Here is a 22,923-nt window from a genome sequence, read left to right on the forward strand (position 1 = left end):
GCTGGAGCACAGAAAGGACCACAGCGGGTCCAGACCCGCACCACGGCCTCGCCAATTGCCGAGCCCCTGGGAAACCCAGGAAGGAGGCATTTCGTCGCCATGTCTGCAGCAAGGAGAACCAATGGATCCGTGGCGCCTCGCCAGGGTGGTTAGGAGATGACACCGGACCTACAAGGCTCTCGGGTCAAGCTGCGGGAGGAGGCAGTTCCTGCGCGGAGAACCGAACCGGCCCACGTGGGTCAGACCGCTCCGCCCAGCCGCGCAGACGCTGCTGGACTCCGCAGCCCGGGCTGGGGCTAGGGCCGCTGTGCCTGGACCAAGCAGCCGCGTCACCACGCGTGCACGCGCAGGTCCAGGAATCCCCCACCCTGCAGCGAGCAGGACCCGAGGGACCGTAGCAAGCCCCGCAGGAGCGGGCGCCTCTAGGCCGTGAGTCCGGGCCCTGATGGAGGGCTTGGGGCCCAGCCGCCGGAAAGCGGGTTAGGGAGCTGCCTCTGCAGAGATTAGGGTCGCAGAGCTCGGACCACTGCCAAGTCCGCCAATCCCCGTGCTACAGCCGCTCCCATGCCCCCATACTGTGGGTTAACTTGGGAAAATCCTGATCTTAGGATGTCTGCACTCATTTCACTGACTTTTTGAACCTGGATCCTTAGCCCCGCCCCACCCCAGCTTCCTTTGTGGCCAGATTTAGGACAAATTTTAAGAGAGGGAGAGGGAAAGAGAGTTGGAGGGGTGGGGTGGTGGTGGTGGTGGTGGTGGTGGTGGTGGTGGTGGTGGTGGTGGTGGTGGTGGTGGTGTCTTCAGGCCTTTTCTCACAAGCCAAAGGAGTGAAACATCTGTCCCAACCTCAGTCTCTCTTCATGACTTCTGCCCATTGCTGGGTGTGGGGAGGGTCGCTGCCACCCTATAGGGGAACCTTCTTAGTAGCTGCTTGATTGACTTAATAGTATGTCTCACTCACGAGGCCTCAGTTCTTCAAGTCATACAAATGTGGTCAGTAGCCGGGCATGGTGGCGCACGCCTTTGATCCCAGCACTCGGAAGGCAGAAGCAGGTGGATTTCTGAGTTTTCCAGACAGGGTTTCTCTGTGTAGCTCTTGCTATCCTGGAACTCGCTCTGTAGACCAGGGTGGTCTCAATCTCATGAGATCCGCCTGCCTCTGCCTCCCAAGCGCTGAGATTAAAGGCGTGCGCCGCCACCACTTAGCTTTTGTTCCTATTTCATAACTGTAATTTTGCTACTGTTATGAGACATCATGGAAATGTTTGTGGTTTTCTGTGGACTTATGAAATATACCTGTCTATATCTATACATCTGTATAGATGTAGACATATGTTCCTTTTACAAGTATTATTTGTTATTTAACAGGACATCTTTTTTAAAAAAAAATATTAGCATATCTGTGTGTGTGCATGTGTATGTATGCATGCATGCATGTGGGTGAACAGAGAGGCTGGGGGGTGGGGGCTGGTGTGAAGCCAGCGATGCCTACAGTTGTAAACCATCTGACTTGGGAACATGGGTCCTCTGGAAGAGCAACCAGTGCTCTTAACTGCTGAGCCATATCTCCAGCTCCTAAATTTATATTTTTAATTGAACGAGGGTCAGTGGAAAGGCTGTGGCAATCACCCAGGTCAAAATGACCAGGGCCAAAGGAGAGTTTGTCAAAATGTGGACAGTGAGGTGGGCATGGGAGGAGGGTCAGTAATCCAGGGTGCTCCTAGGCATGGCTAGATAGACTTGTCTTCAGATGGCAGAGCTGTCCTGCCCAAGGACCCTGGAAGGAGAGCTGTCAGGATGTGTAGATCTGAAGAACTGGTGGTAGGTCATAGGGTTGAGTAGGGGTTGAATCTGGGCTGGACACAGATCTGAGAGTCACCTACACAGGATGGTTCTTGAAGCTATAACAGGATGAAGTGACCTTGGGAGAAGTTTGTAGAGTGAAGAGATGGTGAGCCTTAGAGGGAAAACCCTGGGAGGGAGACAGACCAAATAATCAGAGAGAAGGGAGGGACACCATTGCAAGGTTCTTGGGCTCTAGGTTGCCATTCTATCCTGTCCTGCTCTGTCTCATTCTCCTTCTCCTTCCCAGTCCAGATGTTCGCTGCCATCCAGCCAGGACTAGCAGAGGGGGCCCAGTACCCAGGGAGCCTGCCTCCTGGAGTATGCCAACCAGACCTCCAACCAGACAATAACTCCAACTTTGTGGAGAGTGCTAAGGATGCCAATAAGAACTGGCATGGTGTGCCAGGCAAAGTGGATCCTATTCTGATAAGGAGCTCCTCTGAGTCACCCTCTGATAACCAGGTCTTCCAAGCCACCAGGCTCCCTGAGGCCGGAGTCCGCAGTCCCCCGGAGGGTGCGGAGATCCCTGGTGCTGAGCCAGAGAAGTTGAGCGGTGCCAGCAGTGTCTGCTCTCCTCTGGAGGACATTGGCTATGCCAGCAGTTCCTTGAGCATCGACAGCTTCAGCAGCAGTCCAGAACCTGTCTGCGATACCCCTCGAGGTCCGAGCCCTCTGGATCCCCTTCTGCCCTCCGTGGCCCAGGCCGTGCAGCAGCTGCAGGCTCAGGAGCGCTACAAAGAACAGGAGAAGGAGAAACACCACGCGCATTTGGTGATGTATCGGCGCTTGGCGCTGCTCCAGTGGATCCGGGCTCTGCAGCACCAGTTGGTCGACCAGCAGGCCCGACTGCAAGAGAGCTTTGACACCATCCTGGACAACCGGAAGGAGCTTATCCGCTGTCTGCAACAGAGGGAAGCACCTTGCAGGCACCAGGACCAGGGCTAAGGGTGTGCACAAGTGTGTGTGCACAAGTGTGTGTGTGCACAAGTGTGTGCATTTGCAGGCTTTTGAGTGGTTATACACAAGGAAGGATGTGAGTATTAGCTGGCATGTATGCAAGTAAGCATAAGTGAATATCTATATGCTAACATGTAAGCAGGTATGTAAGGCATGTGTGTTTATGTATGCATGTGTGGCTAGGTACCCAGGAATGTGTATATATATTCCTGAATGTAGAGACAAAAGATATATATGCATGTGTATCAGTTTATATGTACAGGCTTGTGTTGGGTGTGTGTTGAGACTTACACGTTCCAGTGCTGGCATAAGAAACATGTGCTAGGAATGTGTGTGTTTGCAGAGACTTAAGGGCAGGTGTGTGTAAATGTATGTTCAATTGCACCTGCAGGGCGTCCACCCATCTCCTGTGTTCCCAAAGTCTACCCCAGCCTTATATTCTACTGAGTCTCACCTCCCAGCTTCCTAGAGATAGAAGCCTCTCCCACTGTCATAGATCTGAGGGCTGTGGCCTGTTCTCCTGTTCTGAGGGCTGTGGCTGACCTGTTCTCCTGCAGTTTCCCAGGCTACCTTTCCTATCCCTTCCCCTCCAACCTTGCTCTAAGACCACTGTCCCTAATGTTGGCTTGTTCCTAAGAGTTTTTTTTTTTTTTTTAATTTGGGGTGGTTGCTTTTTGTTTATTTTGCTTATTACTGTACAAGGAATTGAGCCCAGAGCCCTGTGCATGCTAGGCAAATGTCCTACCACTGAGCTGCACACCTAGCCCCGGTTCAGAGATTTATTGGCTGCACTGGCCTTCCTGTGCACAGGACAATTTGTGGAGAATTGGTCTCAAGGGAGGGAACTGGCACAGTGGCGGAGGCTGCAGCAGGGGTGGGAGTGGAGATAAAGAAAGATATAAGAAACTGTCCTCTTAGCTGGGTTCTGGTGGTGCACATCTTTAATCCCAGCACTCAAGAGGCTGAGGCAACTGGAACTCTGAGTTCCAGAACAGCCTGGGCTACAGAGTGAGTTCAAGGACAGCCAGGCTACATATAGAAACCCAAAAGAAAGAAAGAGGAGAGAGAAAGAGAGAGAGAGAGAGAGAGAGAGAGAGAGAGAGAGAGAGAGAGAGAGAGAGAGAGAGAGAAAGGGAGGGAGGGAGGAAGGAAGGAAGGAAGGAAGGAAGGGAGGGAGGGAGGGAGGGAGGGAGGGAGGGAGGGTGGGTGTGTTGTTTTGAACCCTGTCTGGCTCCTCTGTGGGAGGTGGCGGTGGGAGAGAATGACTCTGGTAGAACTCTGTGAAGAACAGGAGAATTCCCAAAACACCATCCTGCTCCACTGTGAGGAGAGGCCGAAAGCCATACTGAGTTAAGTCTGTAGAATGGGACTGTGCATATAAGCATGCAGATCATGGGCCAGATGCACCAAGGCCACGGGCAGTTGGGGGACCTCCCTTCTCTTCACCTTTCCCTCCTCTGCCTACGTCGCTTTAGCAGCAGTGAATGTCAGATTGGTTTGGTTCATTTTTCAGAATCGGACTTTCTGGAGAAGCCAGAGCTCAGCTTTCTAAGCAGTCAGAGGACAGGGTCAGTCCAGCTTCCCGAAGCTCTTAGGACATGCGGCCCCTTTGAACAGGGATTGGCAGGCCCTAGGGAAGGCTTCATGCTGTGAGGTTGAATGTGTATTGGGTAGGTCAGTAGTTAAGGTTCTGGAGCCCTTTGTTTTGTTTCTGGGTGTCAAGGTAAGGCAGGATCCTAGTGGGTGAAGCAATGACTCAAAGGAGGAGCAGCAGCAGGTGACAGGGACAGCACCTGTGCTGTGTCTGGCCTCAGTCTCCCCATCTGCAAAGTGGGGACCCTTCCCGCACCATCTCCAAACAGTTCTATCCTTGATGGGAGGGTAGGTGAATTGTGAGCCCTGGGGACTTTTATAGTACTTGCATGTTGAATGTGAATCTGGCCTCTGGGCCGATGCAGCATAAATAAACTAAGGGAGCAAATTCAATTGTTCCAGGATATGTTTTTGTTCTATCTGTTGCCTGGTGGTCTCTTTCACAATGAGTTCCACTTTTAAGCTGGAGCCAAATGCTCGAAGCCTAGGGATTATGGGGACAAGAAAAGCAGAAATCAATCAATCAATCAATCAATAAAAGAAAAGCAGGATTTTCCCAGCAGTGTCAGGGCCTCCCAGGCCGACAGTGGAGATTTGGCCCCTGCTGTAATAGCACCACAGGGGATTGCCCTTGTCCTGAGTCACACTTGTATTTGAACAGATTTGGAAGGCACATACCATAGATCCCTGTCCTGAAGGGTGCCTTGACTGCAAAAGGCCAAGGGTCATACTGGATTTGGTGGCCCAGGTCTTTAATCTCAGTGCTTGACAGGCGGATCTCTTGAGTTCGATGCCAACCTGGTCTACAGCGAGTACCAGGACAGCCAAGGCTATACAAAGAAACTCTGGGCACTGGAAAAAAAATGGCTCCAAGTTTAAGAGCATGGTTGCTCTTCCAGAGGACCCTCCCTGGTTCAACTCTCAGCACCTACATGGAAGCACACAACTGTCAGAATTCTCAGTCCCAGAAAACCCAACACCGGCATATAGACATACATGTGAGCAAAACACCATTCCATGGGGGTTGTGTGATGGGGAGGGGGGACCCTGTCTCCAAAACAAAACAAAACAAAACAAAAAACACGGGGTCCTTACATGGCTCTGACACAGACGTAGTTTTATTTTACCTCATTGTCATACTACAGACTGAACCCAGAACCTGCATATGTGAGACTCAGCCCGATGAGCTGTGCCCCAGCCATAATTTTTAATCCATGCCCGACTGAGATATCAGCTGATAGCAATTTAGATGATCATCTTCTACTATGGTTTATATGATTATTTCTTAAGTATTCAAAACTTCAGGCACTTTAGTTCATGTTTACATGAAGCAGCAAAGTACTTATTTAGCATGTGCACGGCGGCCCCCAGGTTCAGTGCAAAAATAAAAATTAGCATAAATTTCAGGCTCAGGAGTAAATATCTAGTAATGCCAGCACTTGGGAGGTGGAGGCAGGAAGATCAGGAATTCAAAGCCATCCTTGCCTACACAGCCCCTTTGCCTGCTGAACTACCTCATCAGCCCTATACCTAACATCTTTACAGAAAAAGCAATTTTTTTTTTCAGTAAGGAAGTTGAATCTAAAAATTGGATCTTTTTCTTTTAAAACTGGGAGGAGGTCTATAAAAAAGCAAAGTTGTCCAATGTGCACCCCAGCACGCCTTTAATCCCAGCACTGGAGAAACAGAGCTATAGGGGCTCTGTGAGAAAGAGCACAGCTTGGTCTACACAGCAAGTTCCACGACAGCCAGGGCTTCCCAAGTGAGACCCTTACCAGAAAAACATACACATAAACACACACACACAAACAAACAAACAGAAGTTGGAGCATCTCAACCTGGCAGTTTGTAATCTCAGCTTGGGAGGTTGGGGCAGGAGGATCAGAAGTTTAAGACCAGCCTGGAGTTGGAGTCAGAGTGAGTTCGAACTGTTCCTTTCTGTGAAGAGTTCTCTGGGGCTGTGAGATGCCTCTGTGTAGGTAGGGAGGAGCTCTTGGAGCCAGGACTGATGACGTGTTGGATTCCCCAGGCCCTATGTGGTGGAACAAGAAAACCTAATTCCCACAAGATGGTTTCTGATCTCTTCTACATATGGTACACGTGCCCACAACTCATGCACATACATCAACAAACAATTGTTAAAAACCATAAAAACTTTGAAGAGTTCTTTGAAGGCTGAGGGGTGGTTAGCATGAGAGAGATGCTGGGTTTGAGCCCCAGTTCAGGGTGGGGAGGGTATAAAGTGGGAGCTAGGGGGCCATCTTAGTTAGGGTTTTGTTGCTGTGAAGAGACACCATGACCAAGGCAACTCTTATAAATGCAAACATTTAATTGGGACTGCCTTACAGGTTCAGAGGTTCGGTCCATTATCATCATAGCAGGAAGCATGGCAGTGTGCAGGTAGACACGGTGCTGGAGGAGCCAAGAGTCCTACATCTTGATCTGGAGGAGCCAGGAGACTCTCCTTCCATACTGGGTGGAGCCTGAGGATACACATCAGACCTCAAAGCCCTGCCTCCACAGCGATAGACTTCCTCTAACAAGGCCACACCTCCTCCCATAAGGCCAGACTTCCTTAAGTGCTACTTCCTGTGAGCCAAACCTACTCAAAACAGCACCTTGAGCTGAGCATAAGGTGAGAACCAGGCTGACGAAACCATGAGGTACAGGACTTTACTAGGCATTTGGGTCTAGGGATATGCCCAGTGACTAGGGTGGAGGGAGATTTGAAAAGACGACTGGCCAAAGCCCCAACCACTTAGGGGCCAGAAGGCAGGACCCCAGTGGCTGAACCAACCAAATCCAGGATTGTAGTTCCCCATCAGGTGTGAGGAGCATAGTCGAAGTTCACACCTGATGAGTAGCTGGGGCTACTCCATACCTCATATTGGGCAGGCCTGGGGTAGACTTAATTTCCTCACCTGTAGCAGATTCAAAGACTGACCAGATGGACCTTACGATGTTCTGTAGGCATTAAGGTTAAATCCCTACTCTGCACAGGACCCCTCCAGGGTCCCACCCCACCCCCCTGACCTTGCACAGCTCTGGCCTGCAAAGATGAACGAGACAGACGGGTGTTCAGGAGCCTAATGTAGAGGCCACTCTGGGTCTGGGAAGGGGATGTCCATACTCCGAGCAGGTCTCAGCCAGATTTCTTAATCTGGAAGCGTGTGTTAGTTGTTGAGCTGGGAGTTCTTTTAGTCCCCGGGGTGGAAGGGAATAAGGAGAGGCTCACGCACTTGGAAAGGTTCAGGCAGAGAGTCACTGCCACCTTCCCCTCCTCAAGAACGGACATTCTATGACCACAGCAAAGCTAGCCAACCCAGGCTTCGGATGGAGAGCCTTGCTTAGGAATAACATGGGGGTGATACTGACCCTAATAGCAGGCTGCAGGCCCAGATCTGAAGCATCAAGGGACGGCCAAGGGGTAGGTAGTCCTATTCATGGAGAGAGGCGGGAGGGTTCATTCATTCAAACCTTTCTCTCCAGGGTCCTGGTCTTGAAGTTTCTACCACTCTGATGACTAAAGACATGTTGGAAAGGAAGGGGTTTATTTGTCGGACGTGTTATGATCACAATCCGTCATCCAGGAAAGTTTTGGTAGGAACCCAAGCAGGGCAGGCATCTTGAGGCAGGAGCTGATGCAGAGGCCATGGAGGGGTGCTGCTTACTGACTTGCTTCCTTTGGCTTGCTTAATCTGCTTGCTTGCTTGCTTACTTTCCTTTTTTTTTTTTTTTAAGATTTATTTATTTTATGTATGTGAGTACACTGTAGCTGTCGTCAGACACTCCAGAAGAAGGCATCGGATCCCATTTACAGGTGGTTGTGAGCCACCATGTGGTTGCTGGGAATTGAACTCAGGACCTCTGGAAGAGCAGTCGGTGCTTTTAATCACTGAGCCATCTCTCCAGCCCTAAACCTACTTTCTTATACCTTCTAGAACCATCTACCCACGGGTGGCACTACCCAAAAATGGGCAGGGCCACTCCCACATAAATGATTAATCAAAACAACACCCCCCACAGACAGGTCTACAGGCCAATCTTGTAGAGGTGTTTTCCTTCCAGATATGTCTAGTTTCATGTAAGCTGACAAAAGAAAAAACAAAACAAAAACCCAACTAACCATAACAGGCCCCCAACTGGGTCAGCCCCTACTAAATGTTCAGAGGGGATGTGGTTAAAAACTTCTGCACACGGGCTGGCGAGATGGCTCAGTGTTTAAGAGCACTGACTGTTCTTCAAAAGGTCCTGGGTTCAAATCCCAGCAACCACATGGTGGTTCACAACCACCTGTAATGAGATCTGACTCCTTCTGGTGTGTCTAAAGACAGCTACAGTGTACTTATATATAATAATAAATAAATCTTTGGGCCGGAGCAAACAGGGATTGAGTGAGCAGAGTTGACCAGAGCGAGCGGGGTCAACCAGAGAGGAGCAAGCAGAAATCCTAAAAATTCAATTCCCAACAACCAAAAAAAAAAAAAAAAAAAACCCACCAAAACTGCTGTGCAAGAAATGATCTGGTAACTAAGGAAGAAGACAGAGTTGGGAGGGTCCAAAGGCTTCAAGGTATGTTAAGTGGCTTCTACAGCCTAAGGCCTAAAACCTCTAGAACATAGTGTAGCAGCTCCCTCTAAGGAGAGTGATCGTCCCCTAATGACAGCCTGTGACCTGTTAAGACTGTTGAGACAGTGTTAGTGTCTCAAATACAGTAAGGTGATAGGAACAGGGAGGAACAGTGCCTGTTGCTGCTGCTCCTTCTCTTCCTCTTCCTCCTCCTCTGCCTCCTCTCCCTCCTCTTTCTCTGAAGGCCATCAGAGGCAGAGGTTGTAGCTGAGCAGTTGTGCTCTGTATTAAAAAGCATTGCTAGGGAGGGAGAGATGACTTAGCAGTTAAGAGCAGTTGTTGCTCTTACAAAGGACCAGGGTTCAGTTCCCAGCACTCTCTTGGCTTGGCAGCTCACAACTTTCTGTAATTACAGTTGTGTGTGTGTGTGTGTGTGCGCGCGTGCGCGCGCATCACCCTTTTCTATATATTAGCACATATAAGCAGGTAAAACACTCATATAAAATAAAATTAATTTGGATGGGGGGAGCATTGCTGGGCTGGGGCTGGAGCTCAGTTGGTTGGTAGAGGACTTGACTAGCTTGCACAGAGTTTAAGTTTGATCCTGAACACTTCATAAAAGCGGGTGTCGTGGGGGGTGGGGGTGGGGAATTGCCTGTAATCTTACTCAGGAGTTAAAGGCAGGAGGATTAGAAACTCCAAGGTTTCCCTCAATTGCATAGCAAGTTCCAGGCTAGCCTAGGACAAATGGGATCTTGTCTTTAAAAAACAAAACAAGCAACAACAACAAAACCAAACCAACCTACATTCTGCAGGCTCTCAATACCAGCCCGTGGGTATAAGGGATGCTTCTGGTCAGAAAGGACAGAAGGACGTTGGAGATACTCTGGGATCTGAGCCAGACCTCACAAACAAGCTGGTCTACATCTCCATACCCACGGGTGCTGGCAGATAAGTACCCACGTCTGTGTATGCACACACCTGCACCATCGCTCACTCCGGACACAGACTTTCCTGCACGACCCACCAATCCCTCAGGGATAAGACTGCAATTTGCTCCAGGCCTGAGGATTCTCCAGCTAGACTTTGACCTATCCCACCCAGAACTTCCCAGATTCTCCCACCTTCCCAATCCTACTCCTTCCCACCAAATGCTTAGCCTTTGAGCTAGTTCATCTCCTAATCTGTGTGTTACATCACTCAAATGTGAGGAAAGATTCCTTGGATTGAGCAACTGGCAGGGGAATGGGACCGGAGTGGCGCGGGAGTGTTCATTGTTTTGAGGTCTGGCATGTTAGAGTCTGGGAAGGGGCTGAATCCCTGGGGACCCGTCCAGTCATTAAGGACCAGCGAGGGCGTGGTGAGGGTACGTTCAGCTGACGTTTGGAGGTTCCCGGGCGGGGCACAGACAAAGGGGTGGCCTCCCAGAGCGGGCGGCCCTCGCACAAAGCCAGAGGTGGTGGCGCCGGCCGCCCCACGCGTCGGGCTGCACCGGGCTCCTGATCATCACGGTCCCGAGCGCTTTTCCCTATGCCTAATCCCAACAAGCATGAAAACAAGCATGAAAACGGCTCGGTTTGGCCGCCAGCAGGCCCTTTGTCTCGGCCCCTCGAGGGACAGCTGCAGCCAGAGCCCCCTCCCCTCTTTGTGTCTGGTTCCCTCCGCCCCCGTCACCCTCCTCACCTCAGCTGTCCCCTGGCTCTCGCCTCCAGCACCTGGGCGCACAAAGCTGGGCGACACCCCTGCTTTGGGGGGGTGGGGGGAGAGGGAAGAATTAACCCCAGGGTTTGCCCGAAGGTGGAGAGTGAGAGAGGGCTGCGGAGTGCATCCTTCGCTGCGGGATGCGCGGGACAAAAGCCCCCAAGCAGAAACACTGGTAGGAATGGATTCATGGGTGTGAGTTAACCGGGCTGGTGGAAACCTAACATTTTTGTTAAACAACTAGGGCTAGGAACTCTCCCCTAGACCTTGTGTCCCCTTGGACACAACTCTTAACCATCTGAGGAGCTATCTCCTCATCTCTGTGGCCTTTGTACTCACCTATCCTCAAGGACCGCCAAAACCTCCGCCTCCCTCATATTCCTCCGTCCTACTTGAATATCAGTCTGCCCTCTGTGCTCTACATGCAGCTGGCCCCAGCTCTTCCTGCTTCTGGGGGAACCGCACGAGTGGAGCTCTTTTTTTTTTTTTTTCTCCCTCATACAGCTGCTTATTCCACAAGGTCATGGCTTGAGAGAGGTGTGTGGGGTAGGCCTTCGAGCCTTTCTCTCTCCCTCTCAAAACCAGTAGTCTCACTTGGACGACCTAGATCCAGGTACTGTAACCCCACACCTGAAGAACTAGACTAACCCTCCCTCTATGCAGAGCCTAACTCTAGCATGGGCTTCTATAGGACAGACATGGCCACAGCTTCCCTCGGATTTAGGACCATGCCACCGTTCTCCTCCAGCAGCTTCAGTTACTTAGTGTGTTGGCAGGGCCTCATAGTCTCTTTACAACATCGACATAATTTTCTCAGGGTCTCATGTTCCCACAAACCCATAAAACCTTTCTCAACAGCCTTCAGGGATGCTGGAGTCATAGTTTATATGACAAAAATGAGGCTCAGGGTTCAAGTCCCCGAACTGCATAAAGGAACGGGTGTTGTGCTACATGCTGTAATCCCAGCACTAGGAGATGGAGGCAGGAAAGTCAGAGGTTCAAAATTATCCTCAGCTACAAAGCAACTTCTGGCCTAACCTGGGCTACATGAACACCCTGTCTACAAACAAACAGTAACCAAACTACCTTCCAGAGACTTCTGTAGAGGGAATGAAATAGTGCAGGCTAGCCTCATTTTTTCACAGAACTGTCTCTCAGGGCCCCAAGTTCCAGACAATTACAGTACAGGAAGTGATTCCTCTAAAGTTGTGTGGTGGCTCAGCCTTGCTGAAGTGTGCCTGCGACACAGGACAAACAGTTCTGGTTTTTTCCTCAGGTTCCCTTCCCTTAGCTATTGTAACCACAGAGGCTACTCCTTCAGACTTGAATGCCCACAGATGCTGGGGGACCTCGTTGTCCTAGATTCCTAAGGCTGTATCACATTCACAGAGGGTCCAGCAACCTTCTGCAAGAAGATCCATGACCCTGTGTTCCCAGCGTGACTGTGACCAGGTACCTCTTTCACAGTGCTGCCAGGAGCCTGCCCTAGAGTACTCACTGAATCTTTGTTTTTGTTACAGATGGGAACATTTTCTACTTAGACAAGCATCTATGACAGCTACGTGCCAGACTCCATGCTAGGCACTGGGGACCAGATAATTCAGATACAGTTCCAGCCCTCAGGGACTTCACAGTCTGGCAGGAGACCCAGAGTAGGGGATCAATAGTGGCAATAACGTGACAGTGCCAATAGAAGTCTGCTCCAGTAAGTGTTCAGGAAAAAGTTCTGTAATTTCAAGGGCTGTGGGAGACGTTAGGGTTAAAGATGCTGACCAGGCTTTTTCCCTGCAGACCTTCTCAGGACCTTTATTGTGCCACATGTATTGTAAGTTCCTGAGTGTGTGTGACAGGGCAGCATATGACGAGGACTTGTTTGTGAACCATCTTGTAGGTTCAGTGTTCCAGATACTGGAGTTAAGAAACACAAAGTTATGAGACACCTAGACAGTGGAAAAACGAATTTTGTGCCCTCGGTGGGGATAAGGGATTAAAAGGTTGACAGGAAATTGCTTACCAGATGCTAACTAAACACAACCTGGAGGCTGAAGACACTTGACAAGGAAAGGGGTGTCCTAGGAAACATGGAGTGGATTTGTTCTAGGGAGGTAAGGGGCTCAGGTCGCTGAGAGCTTCACAACCAGGGGACCATCCCAGAGGCAGAGGATCCCCCTCTTTCAGGTGCTAGAGATCGTCCAGGCATCATGAACAAGTTTGAGTGTTCTACCACTGAGCTACACCTCCAGTCCCGAGAATTCTTTTTGAGCCAGCATGAAACGGGGCTTGATCTGTACAGCCGGTATGGGTGCTCATTCTTATAAGCTAGACCGACCTGTGTCTTACTGAGGGTCTCTATTGCTATGATAAAAACATGACCAAACTTCAGGAAGAAAGGATTTATTTTGCCTTACACTGCCAGCTAACAAGAGTCCATCACTGAGGGAAGTCAGGGCAGGAACACAAGAGAGGAGCTGAAGCTGAAGCCATGAAGGAAGACGCCCCGACTGCTGGCTTGCTTGGTATCCGCCTTGCCCAGTTTGCTTTCTTACACACCCTAGTCCAGGGTTCTAACCTTCCTAATGCTGTAACCCTTTATTACAGTTCCTCATGTTGTGGTGACCCCAACCATAAAATTAATATTCATTGGTACTTCATAGCTATATAAAGTATATTATGAATCATAATGTAAATATCTGGATTTTTAAATGGTCATAAGCAACCCCTGCGAAGGGGCCATTTGATTCCCAAAGGGAGATAGGCTGAGAACCACTGCCTTAGACCTAGTGCAGGGTTGGCCATATGGATTCTCTCAAAAGAAGCAGTGGTGGCATACGCCTTTAATCCCTGCACTTGGGAGGCATAGACAGGTGGAGCCCAGGACAGCCAGGGCTACACAGAGAAACTCTGTCTTGAAAAACAAGAAGAAAGAAGGAGAAGGAGAAGGAGAAGGAGAAGGAGAAGGAGAAGGAGAAGGAGAAGGAGAAGGAGAAGGAGAAGGAGAAGGAGAAGAAGAAGAAGAAGAAGAAGAAGAAGAAGAAGAAGAAGAAGAAGAAGAAGAAGAAGAAGAAGAAGAAGAAGAAGAAAGAAGAGGGGGAAGAGGAAGAAGAATAGGGACTGCGGAGGCTCAGTGAGTAAGAACACTTGCTGTGTGAGCCTGAGGTCCTGGGTACAAGTCACCAGCCCCAGCTGGGGTGGGGAGACAAAGACAGGAGGATCTCAGGGCTTGCAAATGCCAACCTAGTTCCAGGTTCAATAAGAGACCCTGTCTCAAGGGACTAGAATGGAGAATGATAGACAGCACACCTCACATTCTCTGCAGGTGCTCATGGGAATGTACACCCCCGTCCCCACATGTACATGAACCACACACACAGAAAGACAAGCAGAGGAAAAGCCCCCACTTAGTGTCTACTGAATGTGGTTCTGTGAGATCCTGGACCCCAAGAACACAGTCCAAGGTTCACATCATGCAAGTGAGGGCCAGTCCAGATCCTGCAGGGTTGGGGGTCAGTAAAATTGGCAAAGAATGTTATGGAAAACCTTAGGAAATATCCCTATGGTTCATGTACTGGAATTATGGTTTAACCTGAGATAAAAAAACAAAAAACAAAAAAAACCCCAAACTTTGGGGCTGGAGAAATGATTTAGTTATTAAGAGTATTTTGTTTATTTGTTTGTTTTTCAAGACAAGGTTTTTCTATATACCCCTGGCTGTCCTGCAACTCAATCTATAGACCAGGCTGGCCTCAAACTCAGAGATCTGCCTGCCTCTGTCTCCCAAGTGCTGGGTTTAAAGGCATGAGCCACCACTGCCCGGCTAATCCTCCACATTTTTATGACCATGAATGTTCACGCCCTTCCCTGTGCCATCTCAACCCTACGCAGCCCCATCCAGACCGCTCATCCCTGTCTTTCTGAAGGGAATATTCAGACCTATCCCAGGCCGCGTACAGTATCGTGATCCCTGACTTCCCAACCCCCTTCCTGTCCCCATCCCTGCCTTTTTCCTGTGCTCACAGGCAGCTCTGGCTCAGACAATTCTCAGCACCATCTTTCCTGGCTCCTTCTCTGTTGAGGCCTGAGATCATCCCCAACAAACAAGACAGAGACTAAGGGGGCGGGGCACAGAGCATAGGCATAAAGTCTTGGCTCTGTGCCAGGGCAGTCACTGCTCCTAGAGGCTTCTGGGTCTTCACCCACTTATCCTCCTAGCATTCTACAAGGTCGATGCTATTATTGTCCCCTCTTATGGATTCAATACAAACAAACAAATGGGTGTTGCAACTCACACAGTTGGCAGAAGGGAGAGGCAAGACTCAAACCCAGGTCATTCAGACATTTGGATGCACAGTTTGTGCTTTTACCATCTCAAGCTCACATCTACCCTCCAAGCCCCTTTGTAACCACCTCCCTCTCCTCCTACCCAGAGCCCAAGCTGATCACAACAGTTGCTCCCAATCAGCTCCCCCCAGGCCTAGGCCTCACCCTCAGTGCCTCTGTCCAAACTTTGGCTCTACTGTTCCTGGTCCCAACAACCTATCCCCTTCCTTTTCCATGTATCCCTAAGAAAACTACCTCTAGAGTAAATTCACCTAGTGTTTCACAACCCTAGGCTTCTTACCTATTAACGGGACTTGAGAAAGCAAATACCACTTGGTGACACATACCTTTAGTGCCAGCACTAAGGATACAGAAGCAAGCAGATCTTTGAGTTTGAGGCCAGCCTGGTCTACAGAGAGAATTCCAGGACAGCCAGGGACACACAGAGAAACTACCTCAAAAAAACCATTAAAAAAAAAAGTAATATGAAATTAAATAGGTCAGTCTCTTGAAGTTTCTTATAACTTGTTTTATAGTCGGGTGTGTGTGTGTGTGTGTGTGTATGTATGTGTGTGTGCTCATATGTACACACTCACTTGGAATTGAACTCTACCACTGAGCAATGTTCTCAGCCTCTGAAATGGTAATCTTTTTTTGTGGTTATTAATAATTTAAGGCAAATAAAAGTTGCTCGAATTAACAAGATGTGACAATATTATTCCCTAATTTATTCCCAAGGGGCATCTTTGTTATTCCCCAAGGGGGGATGGCTGTGAAGAGAAGTACTCTCAGGACAGAGTAAGGAGAGGCACGGGGGTTGGGGGACAGATAAGGAACAGCAAATGGAAAGGATGGGAGGAGGTGGCCAGCATCTCATCCTCGTACCACCCCCCATGAGCAACTTTCTCCATGCCCTATCTCATAGGTAAGTGTGGGGAATTGCAGGCTGGTATCCAGTCAAGCTGAGATCTGAAGCCGGATGGTCATAATTCACCTACATGACACGGTAGGTGTTCCCTCATGCTCCTGGAACTCCGGCCCCTGCCTAAGTTACCACCTCCCACAGCCCCCACAAGAGAAGCATGGTCAGTAGCAATGGCCCAAGCTTCTGACCTTCAGGCTAAACTCCTCCCCAGTTACCTAGCAACAGTGAAGACCATAAAAGGGGCTGTTAGGCCCCCACCTCGCTCTCTTACTCCTTTGTTCCTTTACCTCTCACTTCTCTCTCCTCTTCCCTCTCTCTTCTCTTCATCTCCTCTCCTCTCTCCTTTCTCTCTAGCCTTTCCCCTCTCTCTCTCTCTCTCTCTCTCTCTCTCTCTCTCTCTCTCTCTCTCTCTCTCCCCCTCTCCCTCCCTTCTCTCTTTCTCCCTACCTTCTATAATAAAGCTCTTAAACCATAGAGAGTCTCTACTCCATCAAGATCCGCTGCGCCACTCTCGCAGGTGTTGGTAACTCCTTCACTCATTCCTCTCTCCTACAACTCCGGAACTTTGGCAAGGTAGCTCCAGGGTCCCCGGTCCGGGCCTGCCCCTTCTCCACCCCCGAGAGTGGGGTCAGCCTTAGATGCTCACTCGGGGCCGTGTGGAAAGCACTGGCAGCTCTGCCTGCGGTTGCCTGCTCAGAGCACAGGAACTCTGGCCGGACGTAGGCCCCTTTTCCTTCTCCTTCTTCCCCAGGGCCCCCCTTTATTTTGTTCCCAACAGGTAAGTAAGTGGAAATGTCTACTGAGGGAGTAAGACACACTCACAGACATCATTTTCATCCCTCCCTTAAGAACAGTCAAGGCCACGAACCTCTTGCCAGAGAAACAGACCCATCCCAACTCAGAAAGCACCCCCTAACTTCAAGATCATTGTCCTGGAGTGTTGGAACTAAGAAAGAGGAGGCAGGACACCACAGCAGGTGACTGCTTCCTGCTCCTAGGGGGAAGACAAGATGCTGCACTTGAATCCCTCCATGTTCTCAGACTCACCAGACAGAGTAGACTTCTTGGAGGTACAATCACCACACTGAGCACCCTGAAGGAACTTGTTTCGTATGGGACACTTATTCACCCTTAATTCCTAATGAGATCATCTGGCTGGTTTGTAAGTATGTGCACGCATGCTGATGTGTGTGTGCATTTTTCTTTCTTCTTTTTTCTTTTTCTTTTGTTTTGTTTTTTCAAGACAGGGTTTCTCTGTGTAGCCCTGGCTGTCCTGGAACTCACTCTGTAGACCAGGCTGGCCTCGAAATCGAACTCAGAAATCCACCTGCCTCTGCCTCCCGAGTGCTGGGATTAACGGTGTGTGCCTCTATACCCGGCTTTAGCATACGTTTTACTTTGGTTTGTTTGTTTGTTTGTTTGTTTGTTTGTTTGTTTTTGTTTTTAGAGACGGTGGTTTCTCGGTGCAGCAGTCCTGGTTGTCCTGGAACTTGCTTTGTAAACCACGCTGGCCTTGAATTTACAGAGATCCGGCCTCTGCTCGCCAGGCGGTGGCTTAAGTTTTTAAAAGCCCCGCCCCCACTGAGACCTCCCGGATTTCTTTACGCCTCTTGAGCAGGGAGTCTCTGTTTTTGGACACTGTCCCTTCCTGTTGTCCCACTCTCCACCCTTTTTCCTGTTCTCCGCACGCCTCATTTTGGCCTTCGTCTACCTAAGCTCCTTTAAGGAGGCTGGTTCTCAGGACTGAGGAGGAAATGAGACGAGGGTCTGTGGCAGACAAGGAGGAAAGGACCCCACACCCTGCCCCCTGCAGGCCTCACCTAATCGCCACACTCTGCATTATTACCCGCCTAACGCGGCGTGCTTTTAAATAAAATATGCAAAGATTTTCCTCTCAAATTATCTCCCCAGGCGAATGAGCTCAACTCCAGCTTGTTAATGGAAAAAATGCAAATAGGGTCTCCCACTCCTCTCCCCCAGCCCCTGGGCTCCGGACAGCTAAGTCGCTTTGCTGGCCTTCTATTTGGGATGGCTGTTTCCTTTGAAACCTTGGTGGGGGCGAGCTCCATCCGAAGAGTGTCTTAGAAAGGAAGGAACGTCCCAGGCAGGACAAGCTCGTGAGACTGCCCTCTCTCAAGCTCGGTCCCTTCTGAGATCTCAATTAGTTCCTCCTGAACTGAATGGAGGAAAGGCTCACTTAGGCGGCTGTACTTCTCCAGTTTAAGGCTGTTAGTTATGCTTGGGGAAATGGATGGAGAAATCAGATCTGATCTCGCTCTTCATCCAGTTCACACACACTTAAGGGGCTGGATTAAGGCCTTAATCCAAATCAGAATCTGTTGTCTTTATGAGACAAATGGTTATCATTCCTGCCAAAGATGCTGAGCCTGAGGGATATGGTGCCAGGAGAAAACCAAATAAACCCACATTTATGATCCAGTTGGGGGAAGGAAGGAAGCACCTGGTGGACACTCTTCAGAAATACTGGTACCGAGCCAGCAGGCACAACACAGAGAAAAAACACCCTGTCTCAAACGGAGAGGCGGGGAGGGGGAGAGGGAGAGGGAGAAGGAGGAGAGAGAGGGAAAGGGTGGGGGAGAGGGAGAGAGAGAGGGAGTGAGTGAATATGGTAACTTAGTGGTTTTATCACCTGGCACCTGGCTTGTACCTGGCCAGTGGAGATGCAAGCTGATGCTAGGTAGCTGTTAGGAGAATTGCCAACAGTTCAGAAAACAGATGTGGCAAAATGCTAATAATTGAGTGGATTAGGTAAAGAAGTTGGGGTGAACTTATTTGTAAGCTTGCAACTTTTCAATGTAAAAACTTGAAAAGAGAAAACCATTATAAACTGGGAGATGGCGGTGCACTCTAATCCCAGCCCTAAGAGGCAGGTGGATCTCTGTGAATTAGAGGCCAGCCTGGACTGGAGTGGTTTCCCGACTGCTAAGATTACTCAGAAACCGTGTCTTGAAACAACTTTCCACCCCACCCCCCAAGAAAGAAAAAAAAGAAAACAATCATAGTTAATCTTTTAAAATAATGATAATTACTGCGCAAGGTATGATGGCGCACACTTGCAATGCCAGCATTCTGGAGATAAAGGAGAGAAGGTCAGAAGGTCAAGGCCAGCCTCGGCTACAGAGAGTTTGGGAGCAGCCTGGGCTACATTAGATACCACCACCACCACGACCACCACCGCCGCCGCCGCCAACACAAAACAAAGCAACGAAAGGATAATGATATTTTAACTAGGATTTTTTAAAGTCTTCATCCTTTGGGTAGAGTAAGAGTTGAGAGAGTATCTCACATAGTTCAGGCTTGCCTTGAACTTCACTATGTAGCCAAGGCTGACCCTGACCTCCTAATCCTCCTGTCTCCACTCCTGAAATGCTAGGATTAAAATGAGCCACCACACCAACCCTAAAATCCTTATAATTTTTAGAGACACTTTCTGAGTGAAACATTTGCAGATGAAATAAAAAAGATTATTTGCTTAAAAATAATATAAGAGGAGGAAAAGTAATTGGGGGCTTAGGAAACCAGATTGGCTGTGGGCTGATAATTGCTGAAGCCGGGTGATGAAAATACTCTTTGAATTTTTCCATAATAAGGAACTTTTCCTTTTCTTTTTTTCCTTTAAATGTCATGTTAAAAAGGTTTATTTATTTTTATTTATGTGTGTGTGTGAGCCTGTGTATGACTCTCTCTCTCTGTAGGTCTCTGTGTGTGTGTCTCTTTTTCTGGGTATGTCTGTGTGTGAGTGTGCAGGTGACCACAGAGGCTATAGAGGGCATTAAATCTGGGGAGCTGGAGTTATGAGCTGCCCAGCCTGGATGCTAGGAACTGAATTCCTGTCCTTTGGAAGAGCAGCAAGTTCTTTTTTCAAAAAAAAAATAAATAATTTTTTTTTTAATGTGCACATGTGTTTTGTCTGCAAGTGTATATGTGTGCATCACGTGCATGCCTGGTGCTCCTGAAGTCAGAACCAGAAAAGGGTGTTGTATCACCTATAATGGAGTGAAGGACCATTGTGTGCCTCAGTTGGGTGTTAAGAAAGTGACCCTGTCTCCAACACCCCAGCATTTTTTTCTTTTTTTTCCTTCCTCTTTTTTTTTTTTTTTTTTTCTTTTTTAAAAATTGGACTCAGGGTCTCACCATGTAGCTCTTGCTATCCTGGAGCTCATTGTGTAGACCAGGCTGGCCTCAAACTCACAGAAATCCTTCTGCCTCTGCCTCTGAGTGCTGGGATTAAAGGTGTCTACCACTATGCCTGGTTATCCCCCATCATTTTAAAATATAGAATATTTGTATTTATCCTTGAGAATTTCACACATGCATACAATATATCTTAGCCAGGGTTACTATTGCTGCGATGAAACACCACGACTAAAAGTGTTTCTTTGGCTTACACTTCCACATCACTGTTCATCACTGGAGGAAGTCAGGACAGGAACTCAAACAGGATGGGAGCCTGGAGGCAGGAGCTGATACAGAGGCCATGGAAGGGTGCTGCTTCCCCTATGTCTCACTCAGGCTGCTTTCTTAGAACCCAGGACCACTGGCCCAGGGATGGCACCACCCACAGTGGGCTGGGCCTTCCCATCAATCACTCATTAAAAGAAAGCTAAGAGGCTTCTCTACCACAGATCTCATAGAGACCATTTTTCCTCAAGAGAGGTTCCATTCTTTCAGATGACTAGCTCCCATCAGGTTGACATTAAACTAGACATCACACAATGTTTTTCAATCATCTTCTTTTTTCATTTTTCAAAAAGAATAAATATAAGAAATATAACACATGTCAGAGAAGTATGTGTGTGTAGTGGGCAACAGAGTTTAGCTGATGGCCTGGGGCAGACTTTCTAGAAGACAACAGTGTTTAAGCAGAGACTTGGAGTGAGCAGGTCTGAGGATAGACATGTGGTAAGATACAAGGAGGAGACAGAGCATGGCCAGCTATGCCTGCAGAGTACAACTCTGCATAAGTTACTAACTAAGTAACTAAGTAAGTAAGTAGAGTTTAGACTCCAGGGCAGGCTGCTTGAATCCAAATTCTGCCACTGCCCCTTAAAAGAAACTTCTCTGCCTCACCTTTCTTAACTATAAAATAGAGAATAATGTCACAGACCTCAAAGGGAAGATAGAAGGCTTAAGTAAACACATTGGCGTGTGTCCAGTGTGTAGCACAGTGCTCACTCCATAACAACAGTTGAAGTTTACTGTGTTCTCAGCACTGTCCTGGAACCATGCCGTCTTCTGCCTTAGCCTCTCGAGGCTTGGCATTATGGGCATAAGCAAGCACGCATGCCCAGCTCAGAGTCTGAGTGCTTAACCAGTGTTGCCTGTCTTGCTGGTGACAGAGATGAGTAGCTGGCTTGTATTTCATTTCAACTCTGGCACACAAGCCTCCTCCATTATCTGAGATTGGGGAGCACCACGGGGGAGGAGGGTCCGCAGAGCTGGAGAAATGCTTGAGATCCACTCTTTTCCGTTAGTAAAATCTGTATTGTTTTTACATTTTTATCTACAGTTATTGCCTGTGCATGCACATGTATGCATGCCACATCACGTGTCTGGAGATCCAAGGACAGCACTGTGGAGTCAGATCTGTCCCTTCATCCTTAGCTGGGTTCCGGAATTGAACCCACGTCGTCAGACTTGGTCTGCAGATGCTCTTTTATTGTTATTGTTTTTGGGCTTTTGTTTTGATTTTTTTATTTGGGTTTTTTTTTTTAAAGATTTATTTATTTATTATATGTAAGTACACTGTAGCTGTCTTCAGACACTCCAGAAGAGGGTGTCAGATCTCGTTACGGATGGTTGTGAGCCACCATGTGGTTGCTGGGATTTGAACTTCGGACCTCCGGAAGAGCAGTCGGGTGCTCTTACCCACTGAGCCATCTCACCAGCCCTGGGTTTTGGTTTTTGAAACAGGGTTTCTTTGTGTAGCTTTGGCTGTCTTGAAACTTGCTTTATAGATTAGGCTGGCCTTGAACTCACAGAGATCCATCTGCCTCTCTGCCTCTCTGCCTCTCTGCCTCTCTGCCCCTCTGCCTCTCTCCCTCTCTGCCTCTGCCCCTCTGCCTCTGCTTCTGCCTAGTGCTGGATTCAAGGTGTGAGCCACCATGACCTGCCCCTATATTATTTTTTAATTGACATGTAATAACTGTGCATATTTATGAAATAGAAGACAAATTCTATGCCCTCAAACATCTGAACCTTACTAAGCAGAACAAAGAGGTGACAGCAAACCACCTCAATTTCATTATTTGTGTTTTTTGTATGTTTGAGAAAGGGTCTCACGTAGGTTTGCCTCAAACTCGTTACAGCTCAGCCTGTTCTTGGTCTCCTGAACCTCGGCCCTCTCCCTGGTCTATGTGCACCACCGTGCCTGGTTCTCTTTGCATTATTTATCACATTAAATATAGCTAAGACCAGGCACGCATCTGTCAATGGCAGAGTGGTTAAGGAAGCTGTCCTATTCTGCAATGTTTAAAGTTCCATTTCCAAGTGTGTGTGTGTGTATATGTGTGTGTGGGGGGGGGATATAAATTCACAAATGTTAATAACTTTAACTCAGTCTAGAAAGGACAGAAAAGAATTCAAGGAAACTTGGCAGTGTTTACAGTTGTTACCTCTAGATGGTGCTATTTGGGTATGATTTAAATTTTAAATAATAAAAAAAAAATCTCAATACACATGAATAATTTTGTTTGTTTATCTTATTTTCGTCTTCAAGACAGGGTTTCTCTGTGTAGCCCTGGCTGTCCTGGAACTCACTTTGTAGACCAGGCTGGCCTTGAACTCAGGGAGATCCACCTGCCTTTGCCTTCTGAGTGCAAAGGCGTGCGACACCACCTAGGGACACATGAATAATTTTTATAATGAGAATTTCAACTTTGTATTGTTTAAGAATTAGTTTTGTTAAAAATGAGTATGAAGGATGTGGTGGTGCAGACCTTTAATCCCAGCCTTTGAGAGACAGAGACACAAAGATCTCTGAGTTTGTGACCAGC

At 48.5% G+C, this 22,923-nt stretch overlaps 1 protein-coding gene and 2 long non-coding RNA genes across 4 annotated transcripts; 1 reads left to right on the plus strand and 2 right to left on the minus strand.

The window, feature by feature from the left end:
- The first annotated feature begins 270 nt into the window (after positions 1-270).
- Positions 271-4,788, plus strand: 5730409E04Rik (RIKEN cDNA 5730409E04Rik gene). Of its 2 annotated transcripts, none has more exons than NM_001145950.1 (2): positions 271-429; positions 2,093-4,788. In NM_001145950.1, exon 2 carries the CDS (start codon positions 2,098-2,100, stop codon positions 2,788-2,790), a length of 693 nt encoding a protein of 230 aa, NP_001139422.1. In that variant the 5' UTR covers positions 271-429; positions 2,093-2,097; the 3' UTR covers positions 2,791-4,788. The 2 variants fall into 2 exon arrangements, with proteins under 2 accessions (NP_001139422.1, NP_001013777.2); NM_001013755.3 differs by having other exon boundaries at positions 2,098-4,788.
- On the minus strand, positions 4,784-5,202 carry Gm40250. The gene is made up of 2 exons (XR_868150.2): positions 5,074-5,202; positions 4,784-4,879 (listed from the first exon to the last, which is right to left on the minus strand). It is a non-coding gene; the product is annotated as a predicted gene, 40250 (long non-coding RNA).
- A 1,547-nt stretch (positions 5,203-6,749) lies between these two features.
- Positions 6,750-11,114, minus strand: Gm46870. The gene is made up of 3 exons (XR_001784444.2): positions 10,648-11,114; positions 7,771-7,832; positions 6,750-6,878 (listed from the first exon to the last, which is right to left on the minus strand). It is a non-coding gene; the product is annotated as a predicted gene, 46870 (long non-coding RNA).
- Positions 11,115-22,923: the final 11,809 nt, after the last annotated feature.

Source organism: Mus musculus, chromosome 4 (genome assembly GCF_000001635.26).
Source record: "Mus musculus strain C57BL/6J chromosome 4, GRCm38.p6 C57BL/6J".
In the NCBI taxonomy this organism is placed as follows: Eukaryota; Metazoa; Chordata; class Mammalia; order Rodentia; family Muridae; genus Mus; species Mus musculus.